General features: G+C 40.7%; 2 protein-coding genes across 3 annotated transcripts in view; one reads left to right on the top strand and one right to left on the bottom strand.

Annotated features, from left to right (window-relative positions):
• LOC138027979 (disheveled-associated activator of morphogenesis 1-like) overlaps positions 1-9191 on the top strand; it is a 34173-nt gene extending 24982 nt beyond the window's left edge. Inside the window, exons 17-31 of the mRNA XM_068875611.1 lie at positions 506-892; positions 1076-1120; positions 1248-1310; positions 2135-2209; positions 2888-2995; positions 3738-3844; positions 4408-4496; positions 4612-4725; positions 5163-5263; positions 6049-6110; positions 6478-6538; positions 6612-6746; positions 7572-7667; positions 7792-7866; positions 8765-9191. Of these exons, the coding sequence (XP_068731712.1) occupies positions 506-892; positions 1076-1120; positions 1248-1310; positions 2135-2209; positions 2888-2995; positions 3738-3844; positions 4408-4496; positions 4612-4725; positions 5163-5263; positions 6049-6110; positions 6478-6538; positions 6612-6746; positions 7572-7667; positions 7792-7866; positions 8765-9040 (1794 nt within the window). The 3' untranslated portion in view covers positions 9041-9191. The remainder of the gene's footprint in view (positions 1-505; positions 893-1075; positions 1121-1247; positions 1311-2134; positions 2210-2887; positions 2996-3737; positions 3845-4407; positions 4497-4611; positions 4726-5162; positions 5264-6048; positions 6111-6477; positions 6539-6611; positions 6747-7571; positions 7668-7791; positions 7867-8764) is intronic.
• A 3174-nt stretch (positions 9192-12365) lies between these two features.
• Positions 12366-17500, bottom strand: part of LOC138027980 (kinesin-like protein KIF6) — a 26774-nt gene continuing 21639 nt past the window's right edge. Inside the window, exons 24-27 of one of the 2 annotated variants that reach the window (XM_068875613.1) lie at positions 17212-17347; positions 15930-16237; positions 14389-14504; positions 12366-12701 (exon numbers count right to left, since the gene is read on the bottom strand). In XM_068875613.1, the coding sequence (XP_068731714.1) occupies positions 12691-12701; positions 14389-14504; positions 15930-16237; positions 17212-17347 (571 nt within the window). In that variant the 3' untranslated portion in view covers positions 12366-12690. Of the gene's footprint in view, positions 12702-14352; positions 14505-15929; positions 16238-17211; positions 17348-17500 lie in introns of both variants that reach the window. The other variant, XM_068875612.1, reaches the window with a different exon arrangement.

Raw genomic sequence — 17500 nt, forward strand, 5'->3', positions numbered from 1 at the left:
TCTCAGTTGGTTGGAGGGTTGCACCGGTATTGCGATGTCACAGGTTCAAACCCAGTTGAAGTCCTGAATTTTTCAGACCTCTTTATGCAATTGCAAAAATTGCGTTCATGACTGCAAGGATCATAGCTTCACTTGATTTCATATCCGCAGTTCATATATCATTTCATTGTTGATTCATTCCTCACGGCAACAATGGAACCCACAAATGACCAGCTCCCAACGTCAGTGGCTTCATAGCTCAGTTGGCTAGAGCGTCGCACCGGTATCGCGAAGTCACGGGTTCAAACTCCGTTGAAGTCCTGAATTTTTCAGACTTCTTTACGCAATTGCAAAAATTGCGTTCATAACTGCGAGGATCATAGCTTCACTTGATTTCATATCCGCTGTTCATGCATGCTCTCACGATGTATAATTTTATGTACAAGCTTGTACCCATTTACCTGCAACAAGTTACATTTACTTCCTTGCAATTCAGCTTTCAATGTGTTAATTTCTTTTCCTTTAGATTGAACTTGGTGGTCAAGAGAGACTTAGACTGGAGGAAATGCTCAAAGGAGTTGGATCGTCAATACCTGATGATGCTAAAATTGCTAACCTTACAAGTGCAGTGGCAGCAGCTGCCAAGAACTCACCCATGATGGGTGTATTACCCCCACCTCCTCCTCCCCCTCCTCCAGGGGGAGCAGCACCTCCTCCACCCCCACCCCTACCAGGTGGGGCTCCTGCACCCCCACCCCCACCAGGCGGACTTCCTGGTGGCCTTCCTCCTCCACCTCCCCCTCCCACCGGCAGCAAAATGGATGGATTTTTTGGATTCAGCAAGCAAACACATAAAAAGGTGCCGAAGCCGTCTCAACCACTCAAGTCATTCAACTGGTCAAAATTACCTGATGTAAGTTACGATGTGTTTTGTTTGAAATTTGTAGTGTAGTGCAGTAAAACAGTTATTCATTTTGCCTTGTGGCATGGCAAGAGTACAGCCTCTTATTGTCAGCAGCTGATCAGCTTCATTTATGAAAAAGAAGGAATTTCATGTGAAAGGCCTTTTCTTAAAAATGTTCATTCTTTGTTTTAGTCAAAAATTAAAGGTACAGTTTGGTCTGACATTGACGATCAAAAGGTAAGAATCTTTTTAGTCCAAATGTGACAAGCATGTTTCTCCCCCTCCCTTACCTCTTCCTTAAAAAGTGTTACTTTATTAAAAATTTTGTTTCCGTCCCTGATCGGGGTTTGATTTCAATTTTCAGGTGTATGCAGTCATGGATTTTGAAGATTTTGACAGAATGTTCTCTGCTTACCAAAGGAAAGATGTGCGGAACTGTTTCTGTTTGTTTCAAAGGCTTTAAATATTATTTACTGTAGTTTGGTCAGTAAGACAGCTGCAGGGTTCAAATAAATGCAAGATGGCTTGTCATTGGCTTTTGACAGTGACAACACATTGTAACCTTTTCATCTACTCCTTTACCGCATACTTGTTTTGCCAAATTGAAAATTTCACCCACTGATCTGTGCTTAGTGAGGAAAGGACTAAAAACCAATGATATACAGCCATACTGCATTGCTAGTAGTGACGGTGTAATGTACCCGTGAGAACATAATAAAATTATGCTAGTTGCTTGCCATTGGGCAAAGCCAATCGGCATCCCAGAGCATCCAATCAGATGTGTTTATAAGCTTGTTGACTTAATTCCTTCCAGGGACTCAGATTTCCTTTTTTACTTGTCTGTTTGCCACTTGCCAAGTACATGTAACTCACAGAGAACCAATGAGATGTTAACATCAACTGTTATGAAAGGCATAAAACGAGTCAGTAGCATGTTAGGTATCACAGAGTGCCCTTAAATTATCAGCTAAACACAGATAAATATCACAGTTGGACTGGAGCAATCATGGAATCGAGGCTAATACCATGGTGACCCTTAATTTCGTGATTGTTCTGTAGCATTGGTGAACTGGTGACCAGAAGCTCATGGGCTCAACTCCAGTTAATGGCAATCAGATTTGATTTTTCCTAAGTAGGCCGGAGTCATCAAGGATAAATAATTTTATCACTTTGTAGCATAATTTATGCTGCATGCTGCAAGATTACAAGGAGTGATAGCCTTGCTGAGTTATTGTATTTGTGCGATTTCAGAAAGTGGGCAAGGATGCTGTTGACAGTGTATCAAGACCCAAAGAGTTGTCTCTGATCGACAGCAGACGAGCTCAGGTGTGCTAAATTATTTTGAGATATTTCCTTGCCAGTATGTTTTTGTTGTCGTTGCCATTCTAATTTGCGTATACCTCAAATCAAAGGTATCCTGTGGTAAGCTCGTGGAGTAAGTAAGATACTGCGTGAGGGAGGTGATATCGCGAATTATCAAGCCTATAGAGTGTTTACAAATACATTATATTGAACGTCTTTCATTGGTAGCCGAATAAGAGCATTCTTAACGACCATTTAACGAATGCTTGAATGCGCCTGCCGCCTTAACGAGCATTTAACGAATGCATGAATGCGCCTGCCGAACTTGAGACGATCAGAAATCGATTACAAATTTTCCATTGTTCACGCCTGACAGCCTGATTCGCCAACCATCCTGATAACTCTCCACGAGCTAAAAATGAATCAGCTGGTTTGAATAGTTTGATTGTTATACTTGTGATAAATAATTTGTGTGAAGTATTGTCCCAAACCACTGGTTATTGTTGGTGATTCTGTGTGACTGTTGAGTCGAAAGATGGCGTGCAGCAAGGGATCCCAGGCATGTGACATCTTCAACCAGACCTACTCTTCCCTTCTTTTTAAGGCTAGGCATTTTGGCCTCTCTCTCATGTCAATTCTTTTACGGCCCGTTTAACCCACCGTTCTATGTAATTAAGAAAATGAACTGGGTTTTTTTCGCAGAATTGTGGCATTCTGCTGACAAAGTTGAAGATGACGGACGAGGAGATAACATCCGTTATTCTTTCTGTTGATGAAAACGATGAGCTTTCGAAAGACATGATTGAACAGGTAATTATCGCACAGTAGCTGCTTTCATTTCTGTGTAACGTTGGCGATATAACCTTCCAATCTTTCCTTTCCCTTGTTTATTACGCTAAAGGTTCTTTGTCTTCGGAACACAGTCCGCTTTAGCCTGCTGAGCGGAGGGAAAGAGGGAGGAAGAGCGACTTCTGAAATGGAAGGAAACTGGGGAGAGTTCCGGTTCCTTTCCATTTCAGAATTCGCCCTTCCTCCCTCTTCGCATTTTTCGAAGATAAGTACGGCAATCAATAATATTTGTAAAAAGTTTTAAAATACAAAACAATGTATGGCGTTCTTTTCCAAATTCAAGCTCAATTATCTCTGAAAAATGCGTGGTTACCCCCAATTTTCTTTTTGGATACCAAGATCACTTGCTAAGCTCTGCTTTCTCCGTATAGTTTTGAACCGCGCAAAAACATCCCTGTATTAATAAGCACTAGCAATAGGAAATCCGAGCATCTCGAGATGCGCAGAACTTATGTGCAATAACAATAGTAGGCACCGTCCTTAAGACGGCAACATAAGAAATTTTTAGCAATTTATTCTGCTGAAGTACATGGGTCCTTTTGCTTTTCGAATTCTGTTTTTTTTTTTTCGTCCAAACATTAAAACCAAACGCATTTCTGGGTTCCGCGTTTACCTGAAGGAATTCGACGGAAGAGAGAAAAGTGGCTGGGGCAATGCTCATGCAATTGCGTCTAATCGTTACTTGACGTTAATTTGTTTGTAGCTTCTGAAATATGTCCCTACATCAGATGAGAAGAATCTGTTGAATACGCATAACAAAAGCATCGAACAATTTGCTCGAGCTGATAGATTTTTGTACGACATGTCAAGGTAAGACATTATCATCCAGTCTTATTTCAGTCACAAGAAAGAATGAAAAGGAATAACTGAAATAGTGTGTACTGTATTTTGCATGTGGTCCTACAATAAATCAATGTGGCACAACAACAATAACAATAACAACAATTCATTACGCGCAACAGATACTCAAAGACACCACAACATTCCCATGAAATGCGTTTGTACGTAGCAGGCAAGGTTGGAGGGCTCAGAGTGGCTGTCGTTGTCGCTAAAGCATGATCTAACCCATTCATTGAGCGATGGACATCGCATTTTGAAAATGGACATAGAAATATGCTTTCTGAATATTACGTCTGTTGGATTTGGAAGGGAAAGGTCGTCTTCGAAACCCGTCAAGTGTGATGGAGAGCGTCGTTTTTGGACGATATTTGCGCAATATAACAAAAGATTGTAGTTGGGGCTGTCCAATGTAACATTTAGAAGCACTTTTAGTTATAAGATCGTGATGTTGTATAAATTGGGGGGGGTAGGGTTAGGGTTAGGGTGCGATTTCCTTTGTATACTTACTCAGAGTTTCCTTTGTTGCCCAACAGAATTGTTCATTACGAGCAAAGACTCAAGTCGCTGTTCACCAAGAAACGATTCCCTGAGAGAATGGGTGAAGTTAAACCAAGAGTTCAAGGTATGCGATCAGCATTTACTTAGTAGGGCGTTCCGAATAAAGTGAATTGTATTGACGTCACACCCCCCTCGTTCAGCTTTCAAAGGGCTCAAATGTTGTTTTCTGTATTCGACAGCCGTGTTAGAGGCTTCCAAAGAACTTCAAAAAAGTCAGAGGCTAAAAATATTGTTGGAAGTTGTTCTTGCCTTTGGGAACTATATGAACAGAGGAGCCAGGGGGAACGCTTCCGGTGAGAATTCAGTTTGTTTGTTGTTGTTGATTATAAACATTGTTTCTTTTTTGTTTTTGTAATGCAAATATGGTACATGCTGTATTTTTTTGTAAAAAAGGGAAAAATGTAGTCATGATGGTTATGATAACGACGATGGCCGAGTCGAGGACGATGAGACAACGAAGATGTCACGACGGAAACGAATTACAGCATCGTTTAGTGACGTCATGTTAAAAAGCGTTTGTCTTGGATTAGTTCATGTCTGTCTCCTCTTCAAAGCGAGTCTAATTGCGAAGTTTTTCTTAATTACGAAAATTAGTTTTCTTTTATGTGTAGAGTAGAACTAATGACCATTCGTTCTTACGGTGGTCAATTTATCTGCATCAACTGAATTGATAGAAGCAAATTTTATGAGATGGTAGTTCGACTCTATCAACTCCTTTGTTTCTTTTAAGGTTTCAAGTTGGCTAGTTTGAACCGGATTATCGACACTAAATCGAGCTCAAACTCGAAAATAACTCTTCTTCACTACCTCATTATGGTCTTGGAGAGAAAAGTAAGTGTAGACGTCGTTTGTTTCTCTAAAAACTTGGTTATTGTTTCCAAAAGTCTAAAAGCAGAGCTGGCGCAGTGGCACTGAAGAGCAATCACTTCCCAATTGTTCCTCCTAGATTCAAATCCCTAATGACTCCACGTGTAATTAACACGACTGTTGGCTCTCTCACGGCGGAGAGCCAGCAGACAGCAACTCTCTTCCGACAGGTTCTTCGCTATGGGGTATTCCCTTCACCTCACAAACAGAAATTTGATTCGAGTTAATTGAATATTATGATTTTAGGTTTCTCCAGTGTGCGCTCCATTCCTTAAAGAACTGGGAGTCTTTAAGAAGCGCGTATGTTTGCGCATCTGGCCTCAGTTGTTCGAAGGGTGGACAGCGCTGTCCACTGGATAATCACCATCCGCTGGATAACTCAACCGTTTTTGCTGGTGTTTATCCGCTTGATGGTGATTTATCCGGTGGATAGCGTTATCCACCATTTAAAAAACTGAGGCCTGATGTTTTAATACTTAACGCGCCTATCATGTACGTATTGAACGAATTTATTTCACCTCCACAACCTATTTCCTGTTTACGCACCGTAAACAACAGGTACCACGCGCGAGTTCCCGCTCAAACTTGCAAGCCATGAATCAAACTCTAAAACTACAGGGAAACACGAAACTGTTTGTTTTGAATCACCATTCATTATCAGCATGTTACGGCTGTTTCAAAATATTTTGGGTAATCTTTCAAAGGATGAAAGGGCCTTGCTAATGTCTTTGTGGATTTGTTTCTTTCAGTATCCCGAAGTCCTAAACCTAGAACAGGAGCTAGCCCATGTGAGAACAGCCGCGAAAGTCAAGTAAGTTGGAAGTGGAAATTCGCAAGAATTCATGGCTGTTAGTTTGAGAATCTCGATGCAGAGCCCTTTTACTGTTTCATTTCGCACCTTCTAGATTGCATGACGCGCAAAAGAGATTGTGTGATTCGAAAGAGAGGTTGCGTGACGAGAAAAAGAAATTGCCTGACAAACTGAAAAGAGTTCGTGTGACCTGGGAAACGATTGTGTGACGAACGGGATATTGTGCGCGATAGAGCAAAAAGTGATATTGTAACGGACAAGGAAGATCACATGACGACAAAAATAGATTGTGAGGCGAGCCAAACGAAGTTCTGGGTTGAAGGTCATAAAATATCTTCAATTTTATCTTTATTTTTCCTGTTTGCAGTCTGAATGATTTAGAAAGCGAAGCAGCAGCCATAAAAAAGGAACTCAAGGAGGTTGAGAAAGTAAGATATCTTTAGAAATGGAGTGAAAATATTTGACTTGAAACTGACGCTTTTGTTGCGGTGTTTAATGTAGGAGCTGGAATTCCAACAGAAAAAGAAGGAACGCATTCACGGCGACAAGTTTGTGGAGTCAATGGGTTCGTTTGTGAAAGTTTCGCAGTTCTCGATGTCTGAGTTGGACGATTCTTGGAAAGAGATGAACTTGAAGGTAAGGTTTCATTTTAGACAGTCAGTCGGTCAGTGCAGCAGCCATTGAATCGTTTGGTCAAATGAATGGCACATTTAGTACGCAGCTATTTTTAGAGAGACACCTGATTGGCCAATTGTAGTGACCTAATGAAATTTTAAATATGCGTGGCATTGGGAACGAGAACTCAAAATAGCTTTGCGAAACAAAAAATAGACCCTAAAAGACTGTGATGGGGCGTGGGAATCCGCCCTCTTTCTTCATCCTGTCTTGGTATCAATGCCGGAATGATATAGAATATATTTTTATCTGCGGAAAAATGCGGGTTTTCGCAGTTCAAATAGATTAAAATTTCATACATTCTACATCATTCGTTCGGTCACTCGAACTCACAAGTGACCAGGGGCCTGTTTCTCCAAAGTACCGAAAACTTTTCGGGTCCGAAAAGCGATTCATGAAACTACAGCTATAAAAATGTGCTTGTAATGAAATATGGGTCTTTGAACAGGTTTTCAAGACCTTAGAAAACAAAGCAATTGCCGCAAAATTTCGTGACGTGAAACCGGCGTTGTCCTCAGTTCTGAAGGCACAAAACGATTTGTGTCAAACGAAATACTCCAGAAAAATTTCGGGACTTTCGAGAAACGCCCCCAGCTTCCAGCTGTCTTGAAAGCTCAGTTGCAAGGGCAGTGCAGCATGGTCATAGGCTTGAGCTTGTTCAAGCCCAGATCTTTTTTGGGGCTTTTTTGTTACTGTCTAAGTTTCTGGTTGCTGCTTAACTGAGATGATCTCCGTGTGCATTTAGTATCAATCGAACATACTGACAGGTGTGTTTGTCTTGTGCAGTACGCCAAAGCCGTCTCCATGTTCGGTGAAGATCCCAAGCAGTTTCAATCTGACGAGTTTTTCGGCCTGTTCTCTGCTTTCTTGGTTTCCTTTGCGGTAAGTTCATATAGTTAATGAATTTCTTGTTTTTGAGGTTTTCAGATGCTTTCTTACAATAAATTAATTGCGCTTTGGGGTTTAGCTTTATCGTCCGAGAATCCTGTTTGTTCTTCTAAAACAGGAAGCCAAACATCAAAACGACGAAATGAAGAAAAAGAAGGAAGCAGAAGAAAGAAAAGCACGAGCCATGGCCGAGGTAAACAAACGTCTTCAAAATCCTTATGTCCTCAAAGCTTTTATCCATAAATTCATCTGTTAAAATTGCTTTGGGTTGCATAATAAACAACAGCACATGAAAGTACTGCTCAGTAGCTTTTCTTCGAATGGTCACATTTAAGGATTTCATCCACAGACTCGGAAGTTAGAATCAGCCATTGGTCCATTTCCTTGTTGCTGTTTGTCTCGGTTTCGAAGTGAGTCTTAGTGCTCAACTATTGAGATGGAAATTAGTTCGATTTCCATAAGAATACGCAACTCATTTCCATTTGAATGGTTGTGCACCAGGACTCGCTTTGATATACTGAGGCATGCAGCGGTCGTGTAAAATGGACACTGCAGACCAGGTGTAAAATGCAGACTGAGGTTATAATGCTACAGTTGAAAAAGCTCAAACCCTTTAGAAATGCTAACAGTTAAGCCTAAATATTGTTTTATGCCTAATTAGGCCTAAGTTTAGCATTTCTAAAGGGTTTGGGCTTTTTCAACAGTTACATTATAGCCTCAGTCTGCATTTTACCCTGACCGGGCATGCAGCAACTCGGAAATGGGCTATTCAGACGATTTAGAGAACCAGAGGAAAATACCGCAGTCGAGAGTTTCAATTGAATGGCTACACCTCGGGGTTTAAGGCAAATTCGAGAGTTAGAATTACCTCAATTAAACATAGTAAACATCGTCACAGGAAAGTGCTGCTCACTAGCTTATCGTTGAAATGGCGAGCGGTCGAAATATAGGGGCTTGGTTACTAGTTTCGTAACCAAGCCCCTATATTTCGACCGCGCGCCATTTCAACGGAAGAGCCTGCTTGCAGGTAAGTTTGGAGGAACCAATGCAAGCTTAGTTTCAAATTAATTTGATCTTTTTTTTCCATCTAGCAAAAAGAACGAGACAGACAGAGGTCGGCTGCGAAGAAGCTTATTCACAACAATTCAGTACCCGAGAAGAAAAACAACAGAAAATCGAGTGCAACTGGAGATAATAGAGGCGAGTTTGACGATTTAATTTCCGCACTTCGGACTGGAGATGTATTCGGCGACGAATTAAGTAAAATGAAGGGTCGGAGGCGAACGGCACCTCCCAAACCGGGTTGGAGGGTAGAGAATGTTTCCGAACGCGAACGAGCCTCACCAAAGCTGGCAACCAAGTTTTAAAGATAACTAATTTTTAAGTTATTATAGATATCCATAGTAAAAAGAGAGGGCTTAATGAAAACGTATAGTATATTTATATAAATTAAGTTCAGAGCATAGAGCAATGGACAAAACGGCCCTCTTGTCACTTAAAAAATAATGTATTTTCACAAATTGTGCTTCTCAGTGAAAATTCATTGCCAGTTGTTTGAATCATGCAGGGAGAGAGTAAACTCTCGCACCGTGCCATTTTAACACGTTAATCCACCTTGCAGTAGTTAACAACTATTCATCGAAGTGGAGGTGAATAATGGTGTAAGTATATACCACACAAGTTGAATAATCAGCCGAGTTTATCGATACAATTTGCTCCTCGGTAACCGAAACGAAACCGGGAAGCATTTTGTTTTCCCCGTTTGCTCAGAGGTTAATAGCAAGTACTATAGCCAATCAGAATGCGACGAAAGCATTATTCACTTGTGTGGTATATACTAAATGTGGATAAAGTGACAGTTATTTTCCAGGATCGAGTTGGTCGAAGGCTGATAAGGTACACTCTTGAGTCTACATATTTTTGACATACAATGACAGAAAGCTTACGAAACAGGCGCGTGGTGTTCAGTTGGTCACAGCCATCTCATATGCAGACACACCCAGTAGATTATACAAACTCTGCTTCTGATATGAGAAATCTGATTTGAAAGAAAACTACACGCTCACATCAAAGAGAATTTTTATTCAGCAAGTTGACATCGTTTCCGTATATAGCTGTTAAGCTCTGAAATCTCATCAAGTATCTTCAATTAAATAATTATAACGCGTGCATTTACCCTATATGGTCAAAGTGAATTACACGTCAGTTTTCCCATATTTGGAGCATAATGTATGATATTATGGCTTATATGCAATGACTGCAAACCTTCATCCAAGGATGAAATTTTTAATAACCATACGTTACCTTGGTAGTTATAAAACGACTCGCTTTGATTTTACAGGTAGTCAGAAGTTTATTTTGTAGAAATGAACTTCATTGCACGCAAGGGGTAGGGAAAGGCATGGGTAGAAAATAGGGGTGAGGTTAGATGGTCGCGTTTTTTACCTCCTTGTGATAGAAGAGAGCAAATATTTACGGACCTAGGGCAGACATGTGTGCTTTCTAACAACCATTAGAATGATTTAATCACCTTTAATTTCTCTACATAGTCTTTTCCTCATAGGAAATCCGGTTGGATTTGTAGATCTTGCGAAGATCATGCAGGGTATCAATAAGGTATCCTCCATTTACTTTCTTGTAGTAATAGGAGGCGATCTGCTTTGTTCTGGTGATTCGAATAACAATATTTAACAGCTGTACACCTTCGCTGAACTGAAAAAATTCTTTGTAGAAAAACGGTTAACAACGGGCTTAGGAGGTGCAGGTATTTACATGTTCAAGCGGGGCTGTCGTTTACACAAATGGTCTGTCGAATTAAGCATCGGCGAAGGAACAATTTGGGCAATTGTAATTTGCTTGATCAATTGTGAAGTTTCATTTCGTCTCGACTTTTGGCGGAGTCAGTTCACTAAAGCGGGAACTGTACCAGGATTACTTTGGTTTAAACGCGATTCCGAATTCGTAGCGGATTTCGTGAAATCGGCGAAGCAGCGCAAGTGTCTGTAATCGGCCAAAACCAAAACGTAGTTTTTTGGATATGATCTTGCACACATAAATTTAAGATCGCTTAAGTATGGGCAATAATTGAAGATTTCCTAGTAGATTTTGTCTCATTATCCTCTATGTCGGCTCATGTACATGTTGGTATATATCAATACCCAAACTTTCACTTAGGTCGTTTCACTCTCTGGAAATAGTAAGCGTCAAGTTTTTATAGTTTTAAGCAAAAGCATTACGCTTTTTTAAGGTGCGTAATTTACTTATACTGGGTAGCATGAAAATTTGAAGCTTTATCTGACCTGGGGCCTTTCAAGTTCCCGTTTCTCTTAAGTCCCAAAACTTTGTCACAATTCCCTCTGTTTGTTAAGAAGGGGGGAGGAATTAATTCATCACTTTTCACTTCCATCTTGCTTGAAGACATACTAAAAAATCAGCTTTTTGAAGCAAGCGGATGGCAGTTCCACAAATGGCTTTACGGCCTCTAAAAGCTCAAGTGTCGGGATTTTCGAGAAACGGGTCCCTGATCCCGCTTTCGTCATCCTATTAAAGCATGAGCTGTGACGTTTCACTGGTTGAGGAGTTGTCTTGTACCCAGATTTCACACCATTTGATACCAAGAAGTTCCAGTTGCGAGTTAGGCTAAGACCTTTTCTTGCTATTTTCTAAAATTTCGAAACACAAGATCAACGATTTAGGAGGCTGTCATGATTGTGTAAATTTTGGATCTCAGATCATGACGTCCCGAGTCCTTATGTCCAGCTGATTACAAATAAATTTAAAAATTCTAAAACCGATTTAATATTAGAGAACGCAACTTGGAATAAATGTATGAAATAAATGTATATTAATAGACGAGAGAGAAAAGTCATCCTTGTATTTATCTGGACAATTTTAACTTAAAACAGTCGTCTCAAATTGACCTGCTCCCAACTGAGTGGCTTCATAGCTCAGTTGCATTGTAGAGCATTGCTCCAGCATCGCATAGGTCATGGGTTCGAATCCCGGTGAAGAAGCCTGAATTTTTCAGGTATCAGTTGTTCGAAGGGTGGATAACTCATTTGGTTTTGCTAGTGTTCATCCGGTGGAGAGCGTTATCCACCTTTTGAACAACCGGCACCAGGTGTCTATAAGAGAGAATTGCTTAAATTGTCCAGATAGTGTGAGGGTCTATTCTTTCTCTCATATGTACCGTAAATAACGGCGCTAAGACCGAGTTATTTTTTGATCGACTTTCTTGCGAAACTGACCTCTCCAGTCAATCACCATCCTTAGATATTGACTTGTTTCCCGTGGGATTGAGACCAGACAATCTTGCTATCCTAAACTGACTTATATCAAAATTTCTCCAGTTCAGTAGTAAAGTATTCTACGCTTCTTGTTATGGACTCTTGTTGTCTGTTTTTTAGAGTACTTTAAATAATGTGACAGGTTTTGTTGGAAGTTGAATTAATTTAGTATTCCGCATTCAGTTGCTATTGATAATTTTGAGTTTTTGTACGAGACAAATTTCAATTGTGTAGATATATTTTTCCATTTTTTTTTTTGGTTGCCTACTCGTCAATGCAGGCGTCTAGGAATGTATCTATATGAAACCTTTTTTGTACATTTATTACAATATAAAACAACCACCAATTTGTAAATTAAAATATTCAATCAATTGAAAAGAACAGTAAATAAAGTATGGCGACATGCTTCTTAGAAGAGATATTTTATTCTTTTTATTTTAAATTGATTTCTTTTTACGGCAGCTCCAGGCTCGTCTCGGTGTCAGCCACCTTTAAAATGGAGCAGGCACAGAACTCCTGAACAATTTTTTTTTACCAGGGGGAGAGAGAGGAGATGCCAAATGTTCTTAAGGGAGGGGGAGGCGGGGTAGGGAGGAGAAGCCAGAGACTTGAGCTTCTATCCCCGCTGTTTGAAAAGAAAAATCCTTCTCCTATTGTTTTCTGGAGCATGACTTGTCCACTGGCCCCGTGGAAGTGTTTTCACCCTTGCCATCCAGACGAACCAGCAACTGCTATCTGTTACCTTAACTCTTTCTAGTCACGCACTCGCGCTATCGATCTAAATAGATCGATTTTCTGAAAATGTCGTAAATCGTTGCGTTACTTCTGATTTACGTCAAATTTAGAACAATGAAAGTTTATACAAGTAGCCAATCACTGGCCAACTTTTATCGAAATCGGTTGCTATGACATCATTCTACGATCTTGCAAAAATTGCCTTCCATGGCCGTCCAACCCGAGGGCAACTCGAAGGGCAAAAAAACAACGAATTTTAGTCTAAACGACAAAAAAATTACACAGAAAGCTTCGTTATAGTCAAGCGAAGACGTTTGGATTGTTTTTATGGCAAACTGTAAGGGATACTCATGTGAAATAAAGGTGAGCGTCTCAAAAGTTTTGTAATGAAATTTGTCTCCACGTGGCGTTATGAAACCATGGGCCAGAAACGTCTTTCCCACCTTCCAAATTACTTCCAAAACCTACTTTTTGCGTAGAATAAGCTTTTATAATGGTGTTCTTGTCTTCTGATGGAATATTTTTCAATTTGGGGACTTTTTATGAAAATATATTTATGACCGACTGGAAGCGTCTATTGCGTGGCCCAAGGTTGCCCAAATCTGCCCCTAATTGGATTACGCTTTCATCGCCTTCGCTAAAAAAATTCGTAAAATATTTGCCGATGGATCAATTTCTCTGAAACTTGGAATGGTGATTGCTAATGAATTTAGGAAAAACTTTCCTTTGGACGGAAAACTGCTGTGTTTTGCAAAAGAATTCGACGAAGACAAAGTAAAAAATTTTCGGTTGTATTTTATGTGCTCTAGAATGTTTACATTTGACAAGCACTAGTATGCAAATTTTTACAAAAGGTATTAAATTGCAAAAAAATATCTGCTGGCAGATTGTTAAATGAACTTAATTTTAAGCGTTTATTTGGACTAAAACGATGCAATACGAAGCGAGAAATATTATTTTGAGTCCGAAGAATGAAAAAAAAAAATTCGCGGGAAAAGGAAAATTAAAGGGCACTCTGACAACAAAGGGTTAAAACACAAAACAAAAGAAGACTTGATATAATGAAAATTCGGGTAGATACCAAAGTGCTAAACCTGTTGCACTCCTTCTCCTTGCTCAATCAATTTAATAGACCTTTTTCATTACCCAATAAGTTACGATGGCCTAAACCAAAATGAGGCCAGTGGGTCTCATTAAAGACTAAAAAATGGCCGACATTTACGACAGCGGTCTATGTCGCTTATAGGACCTAAGGAGCTGTATACATCCCGGTAGCCAACCATGTTTGTTTGCTTGTTCGTTCGTTTGTTTTTTCCTAGTACTAAAATGTTTGAGCAAAGGTAATGAGAATTCTCATTTCGCCATTAGCAAATTCCTGTTGAATTCTGGGTCGCTCCGGTCCTTTGTGGTGAGCGCTTCACTGGCGGTTAGCCCCCACAAAGGACTGGAACTACCTAGAGTTCACCACAAGTGGAGTTTGAGCACGCAAAGTACACGTGCGCTTGCTCAGAAGCGAAAGTCTGGTTGTAGCAGTTGTATCTTAATTCTTGACATCGAGGTTTAGGGGAATTTAAAAAGGAAAATTAAAAAAATATGTGGACATGTGGAATTTAATCCCTTGTTTTACTTTTCCAAGCCTTGATACGAGCCAAATGTACCGTTTCATTGAAAAAGTCGATCTCAAAGTAGCACACCTCTCTGCTGTAAGAGGGTTTGCCTCGCCTTGATGAAAGCTAAGATGTCGGCATCCGCTCGGCTGTCACCTGTCAGTTTGATTGACCCCGAACCGGATATGACGTCACTGCCGGAACTAAAAAAGAGGCAGACAAAGACAGCGTTTTATACATAATCTGAAGAGCGAGTTGGTACAAAGCTTTGATGCTATTGATGAAAAGTACCGAAAACCAACTAAAGAAAGTAAAATACTCTAGCTAGCACCACAGGTGAAACAAAAACGAAGATCACTATATTGGCCCTTTGCATAAAACCCCATTGGATTTCGCTCGAATCGAATTCTCATTAATTAAACCAAAACCCAACAAAAAGCGCCAGTGACGGGAAATTTGAGATGGTCTGCCGCAAACAGTCTTGTGACCAGCCCATTACTATTTCGATTTTGTGCAAATTCTGACTTTCTTACTGAAGATTTATGTTAACGCATACAAATCGTAAAGCCTGTTTTCCATATGATCTGCAACGGTCTGCTACACGATCGGAAGCTGTCTGCGTCTGTCTTATCGCAGACGATCGTAAAAACCGCAGGGAAATGTTCCCATTTATTATAATCTGAAGCGATCGCAGACAAGCGTACCACTAATCTTCTCCGAAGCGAGGAGAAAAAGGCGCAAACTTTTCTTAAGTCTGATTGGGCGCGACATGACACGTGTTTCAAGGCGAAACATGGTGTGTGGCCGATAGGACACAGATCATCTCAGACACACGTTTCCATTAAAAATTGTTTTAGTCGGAAGCGTCATAATGGTCGGGAAAGTAGAACTACAATCCGAGTCAAAAGACTTCGGGAAACAAGCGAAATGTAGACAATTTACTGTACATGCTTCCATCGTTATATGAGCAACGTGTGTTCTTCTTTCGCTGCCTTTTTCGCGCCCCCCTTCCTCCCAGACAGTAGAGAGCTTTAGATTCTAGTACGAGAACGACTACAAGTACGAGATTTTCTCATAAGATAACAGTGAGCGCGCGCGCAAACCAGCGTCATTTTGGCGGGAAAAACGTAATGCCGTCGTCATTTTAGTACGAGATTTTGCAAAAATGTCGTCGAATCAAAACAAGTCAACAACACGGTAGCAATTTTGGCATTTTTTGATGAGCAAAAAGGCTCAGTTACCAGCAATAAGAATAATTGAACAACCTATACTGCTATCAAAGAGTAAGATTAAGCGAACGGGTTATAAATTTCCTTAGTATTTTCGCTATAAACGGGCAGTCAAAACTCGTACTCGTTCTCGTCCTCGTCCTCGTCCTCGTCCTCGTCCTCGTCGTAGAATCTAAAGCTCTCTATTGTTGAAACATGCGAGCGATCGATGAACGGATCTTGAATTCGGAGACCGTGAAAAATCAATATTGTAATGGAGGCGGGGGGGGGGGGGGGGGGTGGAAAGCGCGAAATGTCCCTACAGTTTTGACCAGGATTGTAGATTCAACTTTCCCTATCATCCAGACCGTGTGCCGCAGATCGGAGCAGACACCGGAGACAGCGCAGACCCCGTCTCACCCTGATTTGCTTCGTAGAGCATTCACTGAGCTGCTACCCTGACCACTTCCAGCTGCCAAGCTGCTGATACCACTCTCTGAACTGGAGACGTGCGGAGGCCGATTAACAGCCGTTAATCCAGATGATGCTAACTGGGCTTCAGCTCTTAATTTGGATACGAATTTCCCTGGCCGTGTGTAGCGGGACAACTCCTCTCCTACAGGAACAGCAGAACCTCCAGGGTCCGGGTCACGCCTCCTCGATGCAGACGGCGGTCGGTTGGGGGATATCGGAGGGGTTTTCCATGCGGCCCGGACTTCTTCGGGTGGCTGAAGAAAAAAGAAAAATGGATACGAGCTTAACTATGATGCAACTCCACGTTCTAACATAGAGTGCCATAAAGCTTAGTCGCCATGTTTTTTAACCAAAGAAAACGAAAGAAAATAATGGCCTAAAAATAAAATCAAGGGAAACAGGGTTGGTGCTGTTTCTGAGGCCGGGCGTTTCGTTCGCTTGTTTGAAGGAAGACAAGATGAACCATTTACATCGTCAAAAAAGTGATCAATTTGTTATTTCCGTAAAATGTGTAAATTCCGTCTTTGCCTAGAGAACTATTATTATCATAAATATTGTAAGATTCTATCCAGCTCTCCGGGCTCTGTTCCTCTGGGGCTTTTAAGTCATGTCTGAACAACTTCCCACAGCCTAGGGACACAACATTTTCTGCAACACGAGCGCATTGCTGAGGATGGCCGACAACTGTGTATTGCCATTAATGTCAAGTAAATCCAACTTTCCATATCAGGTCAGCAGTCTTCGCGTTCTTCGAGAGGTTCTTCCAGATGATGATGATGACGATGACGATGATGATAACGATAATGATGATGATGATGATGATGATGATGATAACGATAATGATGATGATAACGATAATGATGATGATGATGATGATGACAACGATAATGATGATGATGATGATGATGATGATGATGATGATGATGATGATAACGACGATAACGGCGTTGATGACGGCGGTCGAGTTTACGTATTTCGCGTAAATTAATGCTTGCGTCGCTTGTGCGGAGAAGGCTTTAAAAAAAACCCAGAAACACTCTTCTTACGAATTATATTGAACACACATCATCTAACTTGCATACTACACGTTTCAAAACAGTTGAGCTAACAAATGCCCCCTGTAATGTTTTTCGTGTTTAAGACACAAAGCTGTAGCTTTACGGTGAGGAATTACAACCAGGAAAACACGAGAAACATTTCCTCTGTGTTTAAAATGCCAATAGCTAACCTTACTAAACGCTGCTTGTTCTGCCCACCAGATTTCGAAATCTTTTTGCATCTTGACTTTTGCTTTTTCCAAAAGATGTTGAAGATGTTCGATCTCGGTTTTGAGAGACCGTAGTCGAGTAAAGCTCTCCTTGTACCTAATAAGACAGCCACAGAGAATAACGAACACCAATATTACGACAAGTGTAATCCTGCTTCTACGCATAAGAAACCGAACGAATTTCCTCCATATAATAATAGTTTATGAAGGCGCGAAGTTACCATATGTAGGCCAACAGCAGGAAAAAAAG

Source organism: Montipora capricornis, chromosome 12, assembly GCF_036669925.1.
Source record: "Montipora capricornis isolate CH-2021 chromosome 12, ASM3666992v2, whole genome shotgun sequence".
NCBI classification, from domain to species: domain Eukaryota; kingdom Metazoa; phylum Cnidaria; class Anthozoa; order Scleractinia; family Acroporidae; genus Montipora; species Montipora capricornis.